The 20929-nt window shown below is 38.7% G+C and overlaps 1 protein-coding gene across 2 annotated transcripts in view; it reads left to right on the forward strand.

The window, feature by feature from the left end:
- Window positions 1-20929, forward strand: part of Dennd1b (DENN domain containing 1B) — a 222215-nt gene that overhangs the window by 110813 nt on the left and 90473 nt on the right. The window contains exons 8-10 of one of the 2 annotated variants that reach the window (XM_021163138.3): window positions 1029-1088; window positions 2274-2327; window positions 5210-5320. In XM_021163138.3, coding sequence (XP_021018797.2) covers window positions 1029-1088; window positions 2274-2327; window positions 5210-5320 — 225 coding nt within the window. The remainder of the gene's footprint in view (window positions 1-1028; window positions 1089-2273; window positions 2328-5209; window positions 5321-20929) is intronic. The other variant, XM_021163128.3, reaches the window with a different exon arrangement.

The following is a 20929-nucleotide window of genomic DNA, read 5'->3' on the forward strand; positions in this document are numbered from 1 at the left end:
CCATATTACCACAATTGACAGTAGTCTGCCATGCTACTACATGTGTATAAATAAAATTACCTTTAGAATGTATGTCTGCTGGTGGAAGCTAAGGGTGATTTATTTCTTGGCTATTGTGAATAGAGCTTCTCTGAACAAGGGTGTACATTCTCCCTGCATTGAACTTGGGCTGCAGCTTTACTGCTGTCCTGTCTTTTGAGTGCATACTCAAGAGTCGATTGCTGGATCAATAGGACATTTTGGTGTGACCCTTTGGAGAAGCCTCTGTGTTGTTGTCCATAGTGGTTTTGTGTATTTCCATTTCCACCAACTATGCATCAATGTTCTCTTTACAGTTTCCTCAGCACTTGCTCCTTTTTGTCTGCTTTAGAGTATTTGCCAGACTGGAGTGAAGTAGAGTACTGCAGTTTTGCTTTTCATGTCTCTAATGCTTGGTGATGTTAAACACCTTTCTATATACCTGATGAGCAGTTAGGCTTTTGGATTAATAGTATATAACATTTTTCAAATCTTGTGTACTTGTTTTCAAGCTACAGTTATCTAATTTATTAGTAAAATACATCTGAAGTTCAGTAACTTATTTTGCTTTCAATAGCAGATTACTATGCACCCAGTCCTGTCCATGAGTGACTCGAGGAATAGCGTACTTGTTGTGAACTAGCCCTGGAGACTGATTTTATCTCACAGTTAAAACTGATGCTCTTCAGCATCTTTACTGGAGTTCTTAGAAGTAATTATTGATCAGTGGAATATTGAAGATTTTATGAAAAGTTAATATATAAGTGATTTTTAAAAAGTACTTAAAATGATTGATTAAATATTCACTGCCTTTCTACACACAGTTCAAGACTTTGCACAGGACATTTCTAGAATAAATTAGCAGGTCAGAATTTAGAATTTCCTATATAATGAATGTCACTCAAATACTCTTAGTAGATAATATAGCAACATGGGTTTTCCTCAGTACACAGGAATGTTTTTGTGTAAGCTTCCCCTTTGGAGTAAAATACTCATTTTTCTTTCATAAGAACCAAGAGCTATTTATTGCCAGTGAGCAAGTTCTGAAAGATGACCCCTCACTAATGCCGGTGAGTGAACAGGGCGCTGACTTCTATCATCACTCTTCTGAGATCACTATGCCTTTATGATTCACTATGGGTCTTTGGAAAATGGAAACGAACTATTAACAATAATCAATTAGAATATGTTTTCTGTTTATACTTTCTTTCACCTAATTTTCTGAGGCACATAATATGAAAAACACAGCCAAATAAAGGTGTTTAATGGACCTAATCTTGCATTTTCTCTTTTCAGTAGTATGCTGAAGTCTATTGACTGCATGACATTCCTGTCACAATTATTTCTTGTTACAAGATAATCTTGTGGCTTATCTCATACTGTTCTTCTGCCCTGGAAAATTATGCACTGTGACCCTGTGAAACAGCCTTTGACTAGTTCAGCTCTGTTGAAAATACTGTTGAACATTTCTCTCCCTATCTTTAGATATAAGACAATATTAAATTATTCATATATAATTAAGGCATTCAAATCATTTAGCATAATATGAACAGAAAATAGAGCGGTTGGATGATTGCACTTTGATTTGGATAGATAATATGGTTTTTTTGGGTTAGTGGAGTATAGAGACTCAGTATCCTTTTCATGTAAATAATTGATGATATTGTTTTGTTTATTCTGGAAGTGAATATTTATTTATTGGTGTATCCATAAGTTCATAGTTTTGGATAGCAAATACATTTTAAAATTTCAGTTATTGAAAGATTATCTTCATTGTTCTTTTCTGAAGAGTATACTTGCTACAAAATGTATTTACTATAGTTCATCATAGAAACCTTAGGAGCTATTATATTTTATAGACTCTTCAAATAGCCTGCTTTTATTTTTCAGTCTACATAAATAATATTTTGAAAATACATGTTTTAGATATACATACATACATATATATATATATATATATATATATATATATATATAAAACCTTTTGGAAATACATTCTTTTTTGTGCTAATACTTGTGAGATTCTTACTCTGCTTCTGGCCAATTTCAAAGGCTCCTATTTTGGGAGCCTCACTTTTGAATCCTTAAAGTTTTTTAGATCTGCCATGTCATCTGAGACTCTTCCCCCCATTTAACAAGTCCAGAATGGTAGTCTGTAGCCTTCACTAGTCAATGTTTTTTTCTTATTTTTATTTCAAATTGTATAGAACATGAAATGTAATCTTTCCCTCCTGTGCTTCATTTCTGCTAACTAGCACTCCTGTTTCATCACACCTGACATAACTGGACTCCCAACGATACCGGAGAGTGTAAGTGTCTGCTTTCTACTTCTAAAACTGTTCTGTTACAAATGTCTGTGACCAGGGTGGTCAGCTTAGGGACAAGCACACACACTTAGCTCCTGAGCATGGCTGTCTGTAATGTGAGGAAGTGTCAAGGCGTGGCTTCTACCAGTGGGAAAGAATGAAAACAGGAAAATTTTGCCCTTTGCAGTCATCTTATTAAATGGCCCATTGAATTTTCGACTTCCTCTTTGTAACTTGGTTTAATCGTTAGTGTCCTGGTTGTTGATGGCCTGCTTTTAATTTAATGCAGAGGCATTTTATTGGACTTGAGGATATTGTAAGAAATAATGCTTATTACATTGTTAATTGTAGCTGTATTGGAAATACTTTGTGCATCTCAAAACTTATACAAATAGGAGCACTCACAAATAAGTAGAAGTGATAGATATCTTTTCATGTTGTTTGATAACTGTGGGAAAGGGAAAGACTCTCTTTAGTTTTTCTTAGAACATTAAAATAAATGTGTTATAAACCATCAAATGAAAGGAAGGTCAGCAGGAAGGGTCATGCAGGCACTGGTATTGACTCAGGTGGGTGCTGTTTTCCATTAGTTATTTGCATTTACCTCAGGTGAGTGCTATTTTCATATATTTTCAAACTATTTATAGCATTCGCTTTCTCAAACATTGAGTAGTGAATGAAGGCAGAATGTGTGTGGGTGCGTAAGGTCAGAAGTCAGCATTGATGTCCTCTATTACCTCCACCTTGTTTTGTGATAGAGGCCACAGCTGCTGCTCACCAATCCTTCTGAAACCCATCTGCCTTCACCTCCAAAGTGCTACTTTCTTAGGAGCCTTTGGGTTTAGGTTTGTGGAGATGCCGAGGATTTGAACTCAGGTCGTCATGGTTGTGTGGCAGGCATTTTACCAACTCTACCATTTCCCAAACCCCCCAATTATAAATTTTCTAGTATCAATTCAAGACTATCAAATTAAAACTTCAAGAAAGATAAGTCTTATGAATTCCATTGAAAGGGTTTTCATATAAACCCTATGAAAAGGCTTTGCATCACCTTGATCTTACAATGTGGGCTCAGGATAGGCTGTCCAAGCTCTCAGGTCTAATAATGAATCCTTGCCCTTTGTACCTGATAAGCACTGGGCCATGGCTGCTTACTATGGTCAGACTCAGATAGCCATGATCTGGTCACTTGAAAGTCTCACAGACTTACTCTCCTTGTCTTTCTCTCTAGTTACCCCTCCTACATTCACTAGCAAACAGTTCATAGTTTCTATTTTACTTTTTAAAATTTTCTATTTTTTACACACACACACACATACACATACATATGCCTGCCTGCCTGCCTGCCTGTCTGTCTGTCTGTCTTATGAGAGAGAGAGGCGGGGGAGGGGAGAAACTGAGTGAATTTTGGGTAGGTCAGATGACAAGAGTATAGCCCTCTCCTTCCACCATCTGGGTCCCAGTTGTTGAGGTCAGTCTTGAAAGCAAGTGCCTTACCTGCCAAGCTAGGCGAGAGCTCTAATTTCATCTTTCCAGACTATTTTCAAATATTTAAAGAAGCAAGCATTCTATTAAACCCTGGTTACTGAGAATATAAAATTTTTTTTTTTTTTTTTTTTTTTTTTTTGGTTTTTCGAGACAGGGTTTCTCTGTGTAGCCCTGGCTGTCCTGGCACTCACTTTGTAGACCAGGCTGGCCTCGAACTCAGAAATCCGCCTGCCTCTGCCTCCCGAGTGCTGGGATTAAAGGCGTGCGCCACCACGCCCGGCTGTAAAAAATATAAAATATAAAAAATAAATATTTATGCTATAACTGGCACACTTTCCCACTGTCCTATTGGAGGAAACAGAATATAAAATTCACAGTGCTGTATTTTGAGGGCAATACCTTTCCACATAGGGATGGCCAGTCTTTGTGATGATAAAAAATGTAGTTCTGTTGTAGGTTGCAAAGGTAATGTTGTGTATGGAGTTGAGTCAGAAGGTGAAAGAAGCGTCAGAGAAAACAGAAAGCAAGCCTCCTCCCAGCAGCTGATCACCACTCACTGAGCCTTAAGCTTTTATTTATTTGAGATGCCATGATTGCCAATTTGTCTTGTAAGATCTCTGCCTTTTACAGGTTTGAGAGATGGATCTCTTATGTTCTTGCTCAAAAACATTTCAGCCTTTTGGCTCTTTACCCACCATCCTCTACACATTCCGTGCATTATAATATTTGCTTCAGACAGACCCTAAGAATGTAGCTCATCTCTGTTTTGTTGTTGTTTGTTTTGTAGTGGAAGTCTAACAGGTGTAGTCTAACAAGTGTAGTCTAACAGGTGTATTGACTTGAGGAATCAATCACAAAGTTGTATTTGACTACAGTAGTAAAAAGGAAGCCTGCTCCGATGTAAAGCCTACATATTTTCTTTAATAATGAAGCAAAGGCCTGCGTATAAATCTACCTTCTCCATTGGGTACCTTTGGTACCTGAGAGGGAATGGTAGAGATAAAGTAATTCCAGTGTAGTAGTTTCACAGACCTCTGTTTAGATGTGAACCTCCAGGAGTAGTTGGTTTAACTGGGACCCTCGGATACATGCTCTAAAGCTGATAATTCATCAGGTTTCAGTTGGAGCTGGGGAGATTGCAGTGTGGGGAGGAAAACTGGGATGTGTGTGAGTCCTGCGATCGTCCTTTGAGAAATACTTGTATAGAGTAGATAATGTTTTAAATGACAGTAGAATGTACTGTGCTTATGTCAGCAGATAGTATTAGATTTAATTATTTTTAATGAATGCCACTTCTAATAATACCATCTTTTGTACTTTAGGACTGCAAATGTATAAAATGTTTTCCCTTGTATCCATGTGTATGGTAGTTCAAACAGTTCTTCTCCCTCGTGCAGAGAAACCTGACCGAGTACTTTGTTGCCGTGGATGTGAACAACATGCTGCGATTGTACGCCAGCATGCTGCATGAGAGGCGCATCATTATTACCTCGAGCAAATTAAGCACTGTAAGTCCTTCACACTTGTGCCTTTGACTAACACATATTGAGTGCTTCACAAAGAGACCTAAACACATCTGCACATTTAGAACTGTGCTCTGTGTACTTAAAAGACAATATCTACATATTTTTAATATATGGTTTTTATCTGGCTCTTGAAGTATAAAGGTCTGATTTAAAGAAAGCTTCGCAGATGCATTAAGTCAAGTTAATTATTTTTCCTTATCAAGAGAAGAGGTGGTTTTTTTTCCCCCCCTTTTAAACTCTCTGGAGTTCATTTTAGTGCCTTGATCATGTAGAGAACTCTTAAGAGCTATTATGAGATTTTATTATTCACTTGTAGCTTTTTCCATTGGAGCTACTTGAATGACACTGTGGGCCATGATAATAGCTGCTATCCTAACCAGGTAATAGCAGATTCATCTTTGTCGCCTCGCAGGGCCTAGGAGGGGATCCTATAATAGTTCTGGTTTGGAGGAGCTCTTCAAGCTGATAATAACTTAAAAGTCAAAGTAGCATTTTTATCAATCGCGGGTTTTATGGCACTCAGTCTGATGTTCTCCTGGAAGGTCTTCATTACTGTGAGAAAGGCAAGAATACAAGGGCTTTCTTAGGCGATAGAAGAGGACTCAAAAGTATTTTGCTAGTGTTCATATTTTCAGTTCATATTTTTTCATTAAACATAAAATTTGAGTAGTTTTGAATTCAAAATATGTAAAATAATTAAAGGTATTTGAATAAACTGTGATATATTAAAAACCATCATTAAATATTTTGTTTCTTCATACATTTATTTTTATACAAAATAAAACTACCTTCAATATTTTATTCTATAATAGAAATAAAATTCAGCTCATGTCATCCCCATTGGGTCCTGGGAGCCTCTTGCTTTCCTGGCATCTGGGACTTTCTAGCGGCTACCCCCATTTCTCCATCCCCCATTGCTCCACACCTCCATTCAATTTCCTGACCCTCTGTACTTCTCCCATCTCCTCCCACTCTTAATCGTGCCCCACCTTTTCCCCTCCCCTTCCTCTTTTCCTTCCAAGTCCCTCCCTCCACCTCCTGTAATTTTGTTTCCCCTTCTAAGTGTAGGACTGAAGCATCTACAATTTGCTCTTCTTTCTTCTTGAGCTTCATATGTCTGTGAATTATATCTTGGGTATTCTGATCTTTTGGGTTAATATCCACTTATCAGTGAGTGCATACCATGTGTGTTCTTTTGAGACTGGGTTACCTCACTCAGGATGATATTTTCTAGATCCATCCATTTGCCTGTGAAATTTCATGAATTCATTGTTTTTAATAGCTGAATAGTACTCCATTGTCTAAATGTACCACATTTTCTGTATCCATTCCTCTGTTAAGGCACATCTGGGTTGTTTCTAGCTTCTATTATAAATCAGGTTGTTATGAACATAGTGGAGCATGTATCCTTGTTATATGTTGGAGCATCTTTTGGGCATATGGGTTTGCAACCCCATAGGAAGAACAACAATATCAACCAACCAGAAACCTCAGAGCTCCAAGGGACTAAACTACTAACCAAAGAGTACACATGGAGGGACCCATGGTTCCAGTTGCATAAGTAGTAGAGGATTGCCTTATCTGGCATCAATAGGAGGGGAGGCCATTGGTCCTGTGGAGGCTTGATGCCCTAGCATAGGGGAATGCTAGGGCAGTGAGGTGGCAGTGAGTGGGTAGGTAGGGGGCTCCCTCATAGAAACAGGGGGGAAGGGGAGTGGGATAAAGGGGGATATCATTTGAAATGCAAATTAAAAAAACCAATAATGTGTGTGCATATGTGTGTGTGTATGAAACAAAACAAAAAATTCTTCTTTTAGAAAATTGTAGCACTTTTAGACTACATAGGGTTTTAACATTCTTCCAGCTTATGAAGCTAATGTTTAACAAGGTGTGGATTTTCTTGTGCTGGCTTGAGTTGGCTCCGTGGTTGAGGTTAAGAGTACTGGCTTTTCTTGCAGAGCATTTGGGTTTGGTGCCAGCACCCACATGGTGGCTCAGAGTGGTTTGTAACATCAATATGGTACACACAGATATGCAGGCAAACTTTACATACCTTTAAATTAAAAAAAAAAAAAGCAAAACAAAAAACCAAGGCATTTTCAAAGAAGTTAAATCCCCACCCCCAACCTAAAAGCTATTGGGGATCCAAAGTCTGAAACAAAACATGTGGTCATCCTTTGTGTGAGCTACCCCTGCACCCTAGAGTCAAACTCATGCAAGCTGCAGATGCAGGGTGAGTGATATTGTTAGAATCATTACCTTTTAAATTGAAAATATGCTCATATTGAAAATAATTGTATGTAGAGGAGGTTATATGTAGATATGAGGAGACAGCATCAGGCTGTAAGTACTAGAGAGTGACTCCAGTTAGTGCTTCCTCTGAGAGTTGCTGAGGAACCCGGCTGACTGATTCTCACTCGGCCATTCAGGGCTGGCTACTCACATGGGCTCCTTCTTGATCTTCCCCTTCTCGCTTCTCATTTTCCACACATAATTTTAAAATTCTAAAGACATTTCTGATGGGAACTATTCTCATGATGACAAAGATTATTATAAGAGCTGCCTTGTAGTTTTAGGAAGTAATTCATACATACAGTATTTTTGTGCCTGCCACTGTCCTAGCCAAATTCAGCAATAAGACAACCAAGGCCAGTTTGTGTGTTCATATAAACTGGCATGCAATACTTAAACAGCTGAACAAAAAAGGATCTGTTGTGTCATGTGGAATGTGTACCAAGTTATAAGAGATAAAATGAGTATGTCCAAGCTGGGGGTGAGTGGTAGGTTTGTGTTTTGTACAAAGTGAGTGTGTGGATAGACTACATCTCTAATGAGGTAGAACTTAAACAGATGGGGACCAAGCTGGGAGTGAGCTCTTTGGGTGAAATATAATGACTGTTTAGGAAAACACATGAGGAAATCTGAATCCAGGCTTTAGAAAAAGACTGCTGTCTTTCTTGGTTTTTAATATATTGCCCCCCTTAATGGAGGGGTAACCTTTATTTGACTTTGCTTCTTCACATGTGAAGTGAGAAGAACGTCCATCTCGATCTGCTTGGTTGGCTGTTGAGAGTAAGGAGACACACCAATAGGAAGTGATTCGGATTATGTCTGCATGGTAGACCTGGTCAGTGATTATCAATGCAAGGTTGTTAGTATTCTGGACTTATTATTTTGAAAAGCAAATTTTAATAGAGCTTATTATTAAACAGAATTATTTCCAGTGTTCACGGTGGGCCTCATATCAATCGTTTATGGCAATCCATGAAAGCTCGTGGTTCCATCTCATGTTTTAGTTCTCTTTTGCTTTCATTTCTGGGTCATTTGGGCTGATAAAATAAGCATAATTCTAATTTGCTTTTGTAATGTCTTCACCCTTCTTATGCATGGGAAGGGGCTTTACTACCTTGGACAGTTTTTTTGCATATGCAGTCTGAATAAATGCAAGTGCTATAAACTACATGCAAAGTGAAGGTCAGGGTCTTATAACATAAAGTAGAGGAACATTAGTTAGTTTGTTTTTTAGATGTTTAATGAAATCACTAAAACACACAAAGGTAGAATAGATGCCTTGGTTCTAAACTTTTTTACGTTTTTGTATTTTCATATACTATAGATACTTCCTCATGCCCAACATTAATTTATGAAGCTGTGTTTTACAGCCCCTGATTACTTTGTACATCTGTAGTTGGCATTTGAGTTACTATTAAGAATGAATACACACTAAAGTGCCTTAACATTGATAATTTTATTGCTACTTTGCGAGATTGTTTTCCTTTGGCCATTACTCTTTCATCATACTTTTCACATAAAATCGATGCCAGCCCTACTCGAAACGTGCCGGGGATTTTCATCGGTGTCTGGTAGTAGTAAATCAGGTAACTTGAAGATGATTTTCTTCATATGATGTTTGTAATTAAGATAATTTGTCATTTTCATGAAGGTATAAACTTTATAATTAGTTTTAAGTTATGTAAACCAGTTATCAATTTCTTTATGTTTCAGAACTTTTAATGAGCCCTTTCCCATTTGCAGAACTGTAGTATAGTGTTAGTATTACTATATTTTTACGTGCTTAAGTGTAATGAGTTAGGACATCACCAGTTTTGCTTGTGTTCTTTGATGTATAGATTGTTCAGTACACAGGATGGCTTCTGGAAGTCTCAACAAGCTTGTTGATTTTATGCATGCTGTAGGCAGGCCTAATGTTTTAAGTCAGAGTGAATCCTAGCAGACTAGCACAACATCATTTTATGGTTTCATATATTCAAAGCAGAGGAATAAATCATGATACTATACAGTTGTATCAGTTGACTTATTGCTGTTTTGTGACTGTAGATCTGGAGGACTGCTGTTTAAAGCCATGTCATGGGTTCTCAAATCAGTCAGGCGTGAAGCCTTGTCATATGCCTCTGTAATTGTTCCTCACCAGACTTCCTCTAACTAGTCAGCTGGGGCTGTGCATTTTGTCTCAAACACCCAGCTGGCCAGCATCTGACAAGAGCTCTTTCTCATCATCCTGTCAGTAATATGTTAACTAGGGTGTACGTTTATGGTTTGTAGAAGCAGGTAAAAGCAGTGGATCTCTTGAAAGCAGATGTCTAAATGTTAGCACTATTGTGACCAACATATAGTTGGTAAGTATCGTCCTCTTAATGATGTGCCCATACCGTTTACAGACATTTGATTATAGATGTGTACTATTTCTGGAATATTTAGAGTGAATGGTATGCTGTTAGTGCTGGAATTGTGTTAATAAAGTGTACGTTCTCCTTTGTTATTGCTGCCCCCAGGCACACAAGCATATGCTTTCTCTCACCTTCTCATTAATTCTATCAAGGGCATATGTAGAAAGACATCTTGTGATCAGAAAATCAGCTATTAAATAGTAGTTTTTAAGGCTTTGACTAAGAGAGTACAGAGCATTTTAACATCATTATCTACACTGGATATATTAATTTTTCTTCTTTTAGTGGAGACATCTTCATTTAACTGAAACTTCAACCACACTGTCCTTTTCTGGAGATTTAGACTGAACAGTTGTTGAGAGAACAGAGTGCACCCAGGTTTGCTTCCTGATGGAAATTATTGAAGTGCTCTTGCCCTGGGTTTAAGATGATAGCAGAGAAGTACAGTGTAAACTTTGTATCTGGAATTTTCTTAGAGGTTTTCTAGGAACAATTTTAAATTTTGCATTATCCTAAAATCCCTATACTCTGAATAAGTTCCTGAAACTGTGGATAATGACTGCTTACCAGTGTATTATGTACATATATACGCTGCCCCTCTGAACAGACATTTCCATCAGAGCTTTCTGAGTGTGACTAAGTGTGGAGATGGCTGGGATGAGGTTCTTGTGAAACACTTTGCAGGAAGGCATGTGTGCAGGGTGCTGCTGGTGCTGGTGCTGGTGCTGGTGCTGGTGCTGGAGGAGGAGGGGGAGGAGCAGGAAAAGGAGGGGAAGGAAGAGGAATAAGAGGAGGAAGAGGCCTTTAAAAAAACTACCAGAACTTCTATTTCCCCTGTCTCAGAGTTTCCCTCTTTTTCCAGGGAAGTGTGCACCCTTTTCTGGCTGAGCTTAGCAGCCTTTGTCTTTTAAAAACACACAGTTGGCCTTCACTTCATACATCAGGAGGTTTTATATGACAGCCATGGCATCCTGTTAGTGGTGCATTCATTTACCATGCAGATTCTACCAGCTTGGCTCCTACAATGCTGCTCACCACAGCATTGATCTTGGAGGATTTCTGGTAGCTCAATTAGGTTTTATATAGAATGATGACTTGATTTTGTGCTATTGATTATAAACATGAAGTTTAAGAAAAGATCTATCTGTCTGTCTATCTACTATCTATCTATCTACCTACCTACCTACCTACCTACCTATCTATCATTTGTCTGTCTGTCTGTCTGTCTGTCTTCTCCAGTCTTTGGCCAAACTGCTGCTGAAGATAACTTGATTTCTGTATTTGTATGGTTTCTTCTTCTTCTTTTTTTTTTTTTTTTTTTTTTTATGTTGGAGTTTGGCAGCATTTTTCTTTTGATGTGTGCCCTCTGGTTATAAACTGTCAAGCACCTGACTATAGATACCGAACTCAACATTTTCAAAGAGACCTTATCTGTTTTGATAATTGTATCTTACTACTTAGGGCTGATTTGGTCAATGACCTCATCCACTCCTGCATCTTCCCCAGCAGCGAGGCACAGATCCTGCTTCTGCAGCTCCCTTTCCTCTGATCCCTGTCTCTTTCCCAGCTGCCCACTATCGTAGTTAAGGGAACTATCATTTCCCATGGACATTTCTTTTAGTAACATATATTGATCACCAACATCTCAATGTGCATAAGATATTATCAGTATCATCTCTGTAACAGTGCATATTGTGTTAGTCATTGTTACCAGCAGATAATTTAAAATGATTTAATTAGCACTTGTTATAAGTGTTGTTGATGTCTAAAGTAGATAGTTGAAAAAGAGATCTTTTGAAACTCGGGCAAACTTTTCATCCTCATAAAACTAGTGTGTAGTTAAACTAATCTGTCTGACTCTCAAAGAATGTGTTCTCAACCTTCATGCCGTTTTGCCCTTTCTGCATGACTGTTATAAAACCAAATATATCTTTATGCTTTTTCCTAGTATTTCATCATTCCCACTAATGAACTTTAGAGTTTCATAATTTCATTTTTTTAAAAAACATCCGAGCAACATTCCATAGTATAAATGTGCATTTTCTTTCCATTTATCTCTTGATGAACATTTAGGCTGTTTACAGTTTTCTTCCTACTATGAATAGAGCGTGCGTGCGCGCGCGCGCACACACACACACACACACACACACACACACACACACACACACATATATGGTTAAGCTATTGTCTCTGTAGTAGGACAGAGTGTCCTTTGGGTATATTCCCAAGAGTGGAATAGCTGGATCTTGGGCCAAATGTATTCCCAGCTTCCCGAGGAACTGTGTGGTGGACCTCTCATCAGATGTGGTTGCTCTCATGAGACTGTCTCTTCAGGCAGTAGTCATGCACAGCAGGCTTTAACAAAAGGACATTTGAGTGAATACATGAAATCATGCCTTTCATTCTTGCCCAGGTGTGTTTTCAAGGTTCCCTCTGATAAAACATTGTACTTTCCAGCTCCTCCCATCCTTCTTACTCCTGAACACGTCCTATACTCACTGCTAGGCTGATGTTGAAGTATCAGTGAAATCCTTGAGCTTTTTTATTAAGTTGCAATTTCTTAACTTAAGAATTGTGTTTTTACACATGAGAGGCCAATTTACATGTAGACTTTGTATTGTTGTTGTTGTTTTTTTAACTATTTATTTATTTTATGTATGTGAATATACTGTTGCTATCTTAAGACACACCGGAAGAGGGCATTGGGTCCCATTACAGATGGAAGAGCAGTCACTGCTCTTAACCCCTGAGCCTTCTCTCCAGACCCCTAGACTTTGGCTTTTTAAATGATGGGTTTTGTGTATGTGTTTTCTGTTACAGGATGTTAATTTTTAAAGAAGCTCATCTAAATGTTAATGACTTCAGGAAAAAGTGTCAATACACCTTGAACTCTTTTTAGTTCTGTTTATTTATATTGCAATATTGATTCTTGTTCAGTATATGAGCTGACCTGGCTTAGGATTCTTTTGGCCTTTGTCTAGTATGAGGTAAATGTAAGACACTCTCTCAATAAGACTAGTTTTGTATTCACTGTCCATTTTCATGTGCTCCATAAATGAAATTGCTGTGTTTGTTCCTGTAACTGGTCCTGAGACTGTTTGATACATGTGGCATCTTGTCCATCCATCTTCATTTTCATCCTCCTCCAGAAACTCAGAAGGCTGAGTTTTTCTTGGTAGAATGACACTGTCTTTTGTTCCTTACGCATCTCCAAGTTAGTCATGGGGGTTGTTGTTGTCATTAAAATTATTCATTTATTTGCATTGAGACAGTATCAAGAATTACTACAGAAACACCCTTGGCTCTACTTCTAGTCCTCTTTGCTCCTGTTTCCTTTTTTCTGTTGAAACCAGTCACTGCTGCCAGTGGCCAGTACTTCTTTAGCAAATAGATTTCGTGGCTGGGAGTAATCTTATCTGCCAATGCAGAAACAGTTCCCTAGTCTACTAGTAAGCTTCAGCTGTCGATTCCCCTCACAGCCTCCCCCATGGAGTCTCAGTTGGAGATTGCCTCTATCAGACTGGTTTGTAGGCATGTTAATGTAGGAGTACTCAGTCTCCTGAGGACAGTGCCATTCCTATGTAGGAGGTCCTGGGCTGTAAAGAAAGCTAGCTGAGCAAGCCAGTAAACAGTGTTCTTCCATGGGCTCTGCATCACTTTATGATCTGACTTCTCTCAGTGGACTGTGACTTCCAAGTATAAGCTCAAATCAATCTTTTACTCTGGGAGTTAATTTGAAATAGTTAACACCCCAAAACAAAGGAAGAGCTTTATGTTAAAGGAAATACTTGGCATTTGGCAAATTTTTCTAGAAATAGGTTATTAATTAGAGTATTGATTTCTTTGTAAATTGATCAAAACATTTTTAAATTAATCTATTTACATTTTGTGTGCCTGTATGTGCATGTCTGTGTGCCACAGTGTGTGTGTGTGTGTGTGTGTGTGTGTGTGTGTGTGTGTAAGTTAGAGGGAACGTGGGGGAATCAGTTCATGCCTTCTTTGATGTGGATCTCAGGTTTTCAGTCTTGGAGGCTAGCTTCTACTGATTCATCTTGATGACTTTGTTAAAATTCTTATGTCAGTTACTATGTGTGAAGATGTTAAAAGTTACAAATTGTGGTTCTGTAGTGGTATCAATGAAACAAAGCTTATCATTTTAGTAGAAACTCTTAACAGAACTGGGGAGACAGCTCAAGATCTACGAGTTGCTTTTGCACAAGCATGAAGATCTGATTTGAGATTCCTAGTACCTATGTAAAAGCTGGGCTGTGATGGCCACACCTATTACTCTACCATAGAAGGGGAGGAGACAGGCTGATCCAAGTGACTCACAAGCCTGCCATTCTAACTGAAATGGTGAGCTAAAAGTAGAAGGGGACCCCACACACACCTTTTAAGGATGGAGAACAATAGAAAACTATATGTGATGTTTGCTTTAGCCTGTACAAACTCATGCACTGCACACACTTGTGCACACACATACATACCTCATGCACACCCTCTCATTATGAGAAATAGAGGAGGGGGCATGGCACATTAAATTCACTTCAGTGGCACCCAGTTTTTCTTTTAAACTATACCTGATATATAGAAATATAGTTTGCATATTAATTAACAGTATAATGGGATTATTTGACCTATATTTTAAATATAAAAAATATGAGATAAAACAAAAACTATGATGTGAATGTTGGGTAAGACAGAATGACAGAAGGAAAAGAGTACAAGAGAGGGTACCAGAGTCAGAGACCTTCTTATTCATATACTTAGGAGTTCAGAACCCCACTAAACTAGAAGATATAAAATAGGCCCAGAGGGCCTTTTGCCAACCCTTGCAGACCCTGTGCATGTTTCTTCTGTCTTTGTAAGTTCATTTGAGTTTCGCTCACATTGATTTAGAAGGCCTTATCTATTTGGTCTCCTCCATTTCCTCTGGCTTTTACATTGTTTCTACATCCTCTTCTGCGATGATTTAGTACATTTATAAACAGAAAAAATTCAGGGCACATAACCCTTTTTCCCAGAAAAAAAAATCCAAACTAAAAAAAAAAAAATCTTTTTCCAAGTGGGTCAGTGCAGCAAGCTTCCTCAGTCAGCAGTCATGTCCAGTTCCTGTGTGCTGGTGTTAGGTGGAATTAAAGCAAGTCTGGCGTTTGCAGTCACTACCATAAAGAAAAACACACACTGGGTTCTTGTGGAATGCAAAGATGGTTCTTGCTACTTTAGTTCATAAAAAGTTGAATTCTTGAAAGGATTTTATAGCGTGTTTAGGCTACATTATGTGATTACTATATGTAACTCTCTGTGATACATGTGTATAATATGCACACACATGTGTGTAATGTGGAGGAGAGAAAGAGGAAACAAGATATAGAATAAAATCATGTTTGCTAAAGTAAAATGACAAAAATAAATCTGAATAAAGAGTTTCTATACAGTACTTTCTGGTGACAAACAGTAATTCTTCCATTCAGTTTTTTTTTTGTTTTGTTTTGTTTTGTTCTTTGTTTGTTTTTGTTTTTTTAAATAAGGACAAATTGCATGATTGTCATATCTACATGGGAATCCCACAGTCCTCTAATTGCACTCTAAGTGCTTGAGAGGGGACAAGGCAGATTTGAAGATTCAAGGGACTTTGTAGTGAATGAAAAGAAATGTTCCTTCTCTGGACCCAAATGGTACATAAAGAAAATGTTCCGAAATTACTACTGAACAGGCTTTGAAATGGGAACCAGGAAGCAGTGGGTTTATTAAGGGAAAAAGACAAGTTGGGGAGGAAGTGTGCTTGATAGATAGTGTGGCAGCAGTTAGAGAAATCCAAGGAATTGGTGAGGATGAGTGTGACAGTCACCACGGATTGTACAAGGAATTGAAAGCGTTAGCGCCTTGAAGCAGCTCATGTTGTGGCCATTGCTGTAGCTCCCATTCCACTTTCACTAATGCTCATGTTTAGTGAGTGCGTTCTAGATGACAAGTGTGTGTCACCTTCCTGAGAAAAACATCTAAAAGAAGAAAAATTTAGTCATTTGGCTATGTATGTGAAGCTAGCACAGTGACCATGATGTCATGAGTAGAACTGTCCAAAGATTAGGTGTGATATAAAGGTAGAAAGTATCTTTAGGAATCAGGCAGCACACAGTTTGCCCTATGGAGTCTGAATGTGGTCCTCCAACTTTATACATAGACCTTGTCAGGGGGACAATATTACTTTTAGAAACTGATTAAATTATGAGATGAGAACTGTGGTGGTTTGAATAGGTTTGGCCCTCATACACTGTTTGAATGTCCCATTGAGAGTGGTACTATTAAGAAGTGGGGCCTTCTTGGAGTAGGTGTGGCTTTGTTGGAGGAATTGTGTCACTGTGGGGGTGGACATGGAGGTCTCCTATGCTCAATCTCCACCCAGTTTGGAACAGTCTCCTCCTGCTGCCTATGGATCAAAATGTAGAACTCTCAGCTTCTTCTCCAGAACAATATCTGCCCTCATGCCACCATGTGCTACCATGGTGATAATGGACTAAACCTCTGAAACTGTAAGTCAACCCCAATTAAGTGTTTCCTTTATAAGAGTTGCCATGGACATATGCAGCAGAAAGCTGCCTTGACTGGCATCAGTGGAAGAGGGTTGGTGCACCAGGGTAGGGGAATACCTGAAGGGGGGGCACCTTCTTAGAGGTGGAGGAACCCTGGAAGAGTGGACTGGAACAGGGCAGCATTGGGATGTAAATATATAAATAATTTTTATTGGATATTTTCTTTATTTACATTTTAAATGTTATCCTCTTTCCCAGTCTCCCTACCTCCCAGAAACATTCTATCACATCCTTCCCCCCACTGCTTCTATAAGGGTGTACCTCTACCCACCTGTCCACTCCCACCTGTCCGCCCTCAATTCCCCTACACTGGGGCATCTATTGAGCCTTCATAGGACCAAGGACCTTTCCTTCCATTGATGCATGACAAGACTATCCTCTGCTAAATATGCAGCTGGAGCCATGTGTACTCCTTGGTTGATGGCTTAGTCCCTGGGAGTTCTGGGGGGGGGGGGTCTGGTTGGTTGATATTGTTGTTCTTCCTATGGGGTTGCAAACCCCTTCAACTCCTTCCGTTCCTTCTCCAACTAATATATTAGGGATCCTGAGCTCAGTCTAATGGTTGGCTAATTTTACCAACCTCTGTATTTGTAAGGCTCTGGCAGGGCCTCTCAGAAGACAGCTATATCAGGCTCCTTTCAGCAATAAATAAATTTGTTTAAAAAAGTTAATTGAAATAAAAGAAAGAAAGGAAGAGTTGCCATGGTCATGGTGTCTCTTCAGCAATAGAAACCCTACCTAAGACAAGAATATTCATGAAAGGAGTCTGCACACTTCCCTTATGTATGGTTGCCACAAAGGTGTCAAGTGTGGAGCGGAAATGTGGCTCCCACTAGACAATGAATCTACCAGCTCCTGGATCTTGACTTTGCAGTCTCCAGACCTCTGATAATGTCTGTTTACAAATGGGTTATAAATAATGTCTACATATGGTCTATTCTAAAATAGTTTCTTAGGGTAGTTCTAGTGGACCATCATGCCAACCTAGGGGAGTAGAGAAGAGAATGGAATGTAAAATAATATGTAATTTTAACGAAGATGTTAGAAAAGAAGACAAAGCTACCAGACTGTCTTCTGGAGTGGCCATTTCATCTGTATCCATGCCAGAAATGACTGAAAGCTGCTGTCGCAGGACGCTTTTCCCAGTGTGGTCAGTGCTGTGGGCTTTGGCCATCAGTGGAGATAGCAGTGTGTTGAGTGAGTCTGCCTGTTTGCTTTTTTCCCTCATGAAGTGTGACAGCATGCTCATTTGCCATCGGAGTGTAGTATTTGATGAAGTGTGTTAAGGTCTCAAGCCTATGTTTAGTAAGTTTTCTTATTGCTGAGGTCTAGAGCCCTTTGTTTATATACACAAATAAAGTCCCCTTTCAGATATGTCTTTCACTGCAGTTTATGAGTCAGCCCCTCCTCTGTGCTTTCTCCCTCCCTCTTCCCCTCCCCTCCTTCTTTCCTTCTGTTCCGTTTTTTATTTACAAAATAAATCTGTAGGGTTTTTGTTTGTATGCTTGTTTTTATGGTGGTAAGGATTGATTCAAGGGCCTTGCACATGTGGGTAAAATGCTCTACCATTGAGCTACATGCTCAACCCCTAGAACATATATTTGCTTTTAATTTAAGCTTCTCAGGTCTCTCTGACATGTATCATGCTTTTGGTGTCTCATCAAAAAGTCAAGCCCCAGGGCATATAGATTTTTCTGCTATGCTACCTTTGTGATATTTATAACTTTGCATTTTGCATTGAGGCCTGTGATCTGTTTGAGTCAAATTTTGTGAAAGGCGTAAGGCTTGACTCAGTTTTGATGTCTAGTTGTTCTAACGCTATCTGTTGACAATGCTGCCATTATGCAATGTTCTTTGTCCTAGATCAGCTGATTGTATTTATGTGGTCTATTCTGGACCCTCTCTTCTGTTCAGTACATCTGTCTGTGCTTTTAGTAGTATGAACCTGTCTTCATCTCTGTGGCCTTACACTTGCGTTTGAAAACCAGATAGTCTGTGTCCTCCAACCTTGTGTTTCTCTTGTAAGAATGTATTCCTTGCTATTCTGGATTTTGCTTTTCAAAAAGTATTAGTCAACTTATAGATGTACAGAGAACAATGCTCTGGGGTTTTGATTGTATTGACTCAGTAGATCAATTTTGGAAAAACTCATATCTTAAAGACACTGTCTTTCTATTCATGGGCATGGGATAACTCTCCAATTAATTTAGTTATTCTTTTTCTTTCATAATTGATTTGCATTTTCCCCTCTATAGTTTGTTTGTATACTTTGTGGGTTTATGCCTAATTATTTAATAAATGTCTTTTGGTCGTATAATGTGGATATGAATCATTGGAAACCTGTTCATATCCTTAGCATGTAGTAGAACACCAGGAAAAGATTGTAGCATAAGTACTGTGTTCATGTAGGCTCTCTTAACTGTATATAGTGCCATTCTGCTGGGAGATATTGATAATTGCAAAGGTTATGCATATGTGGAGATATGGGAGGACTGGATGGTTTGTTCATTTTGCTGTAAACCTGCCTTTGCCATATGTAAAATTGCTATTTGCCCCAACATTTCTTTATAATATCCACTTGTTTCAAATATTAAAGAAATAGCTGATGGATTAAAGATACTACTAACTAGTAGGAAAGCAGTGGAGATGCTTAGCCCTGTCACTAGCCAGACAGTAACCTTGAGTAGTATTAATTTACAGAAAGACCATTGAGCTGTGTTTTTTTCTTTAAGCGTAGAGCTTTACTAATTGTAAAGCACACAGTAGATTCTTCCTCCTTGACTTGTCACACTGGCCTCATTCGTGCTCACACAAATATCCTGGTGTATATAGTTCCCTTAGCACTCCTTGATTGTCATTAACAACTCAGTGCTGTATTTACACGATTCCCACTCTTTAAAATTGTGGAAGAGTGAAATGTAGACTCTGCCATACCCTGCAGTTGATCCACTTCCTGCCAGATCTCATTTCCACCCATCTTCGGCATGCTCTGTCTAATCCAAACAGCCTCCCCATTGCTCTGTGGAGAGGCAGTGTATGTTCCATGGCAAGGATTTTGACTGCCATGCTTCATTTGCAGAGAGCGGTTTCCCCAGGTTCACAAGACTCTGTTCTCTTACTTCTTTTGGGCCCCATTCAGTCCCATCAGAGTTATCCCACAGTCCTCTGTCTACACAGCGTCTCTGTTATTCTGCACTTCCTCTCCTTTAGATTTCTTCATGGCATTTATAACTGAGAGGTTGATGATCCTTTGTCTGAAATATGCAGTACCAGAGTGTTTTGACTTTTGGAATATTTGAAGATACGTTATAAAATATTTGAGTAGAGCATCTGAGTCCCAACAGAATTCATTCAACTTTCATATGCTCCTTGGACAGGAGACCTGAAGATACTTTTTTTTGAAATTTGTTTATTTTTTTATTAGGTATTTATTTCATTTACATTTCCAATGCTATCCCAAAAGTCCCCCACCCACTCCCACTTGTTGGCCCTGGCGTTCCCCTGTACTGAGGCAGATAAAATTTGCACGACCAATGGGCCTCTCTTTCCACTGATGGCCAACTAGTCCAACAGTAATTTTAGTACACATGCATTTTGACTGGAAACTGCTATGTGAGGTCAGGTGTGAAGTTTTCCACTTAGTGTCATGTTGGCATTTAAAAAATGAAAGAATTTGGAGTCTTTTGGGGTTTGGAGATTTTAGCTAAGGATGCTTAACTTGCAAAGTATGATAACCTTACCTTAGCCTTCCCCTAGACATGTAAGCTTCATGAAAACTGGGTCTCTGTATGTTCAGCGTTGTGTCTTTGTCTTGTGGGATAGCATATAGAAGGCAATATTTTTTTGTTGCTATAAGCAAAGAAATGTTATGATTTTTCTGATTTCATAACTAATAGAAGGCTTTAAAACATTAGGCTTAATCTTTGGAAATATACTTTTTGGTAGACTATATACACAATGAGCCATCTGGTTCAGATAAGAATCTTTCACTGAGAATATGAAATACTGTACTTCATGTCATCTAAGAATAGAGTTTTCTTTAAGAATAAGAATAAAGACCCATGACAAAGAGTGTTTATACCCCATCCACAGAAAACTTTTTATGTTGATCATCAGGCTCTGAGACCAGCTGATGTGAGCAGTCAGGTACCGCAGGCCATGTAGCTTGCCAGCCTCTAAGCTCTACGTCTGGTGGTCTGAGTGCTAGATTTCATACAACCTCCATGTGTGTGTTTAGTTTCTTAGTGTCATTTATTTTCTTATAATTGTGACTTTATTTACTTGTAACTTTGCTGTCTTTTCTTTTACTT

This window comes from Mus caroli, unplaced genomic scaffold (genome assembly GCF_978045245.1).
Source record: "Mus caroli unplaced genomic scaffold, Mus_caroli_1 scaffold_1, whole genome shotgun sequence".
NCBI lineage: Eukaryota > Metazoa > Chordata > Mammalia > Rodentia > Muridae > Mus > Mus caroli.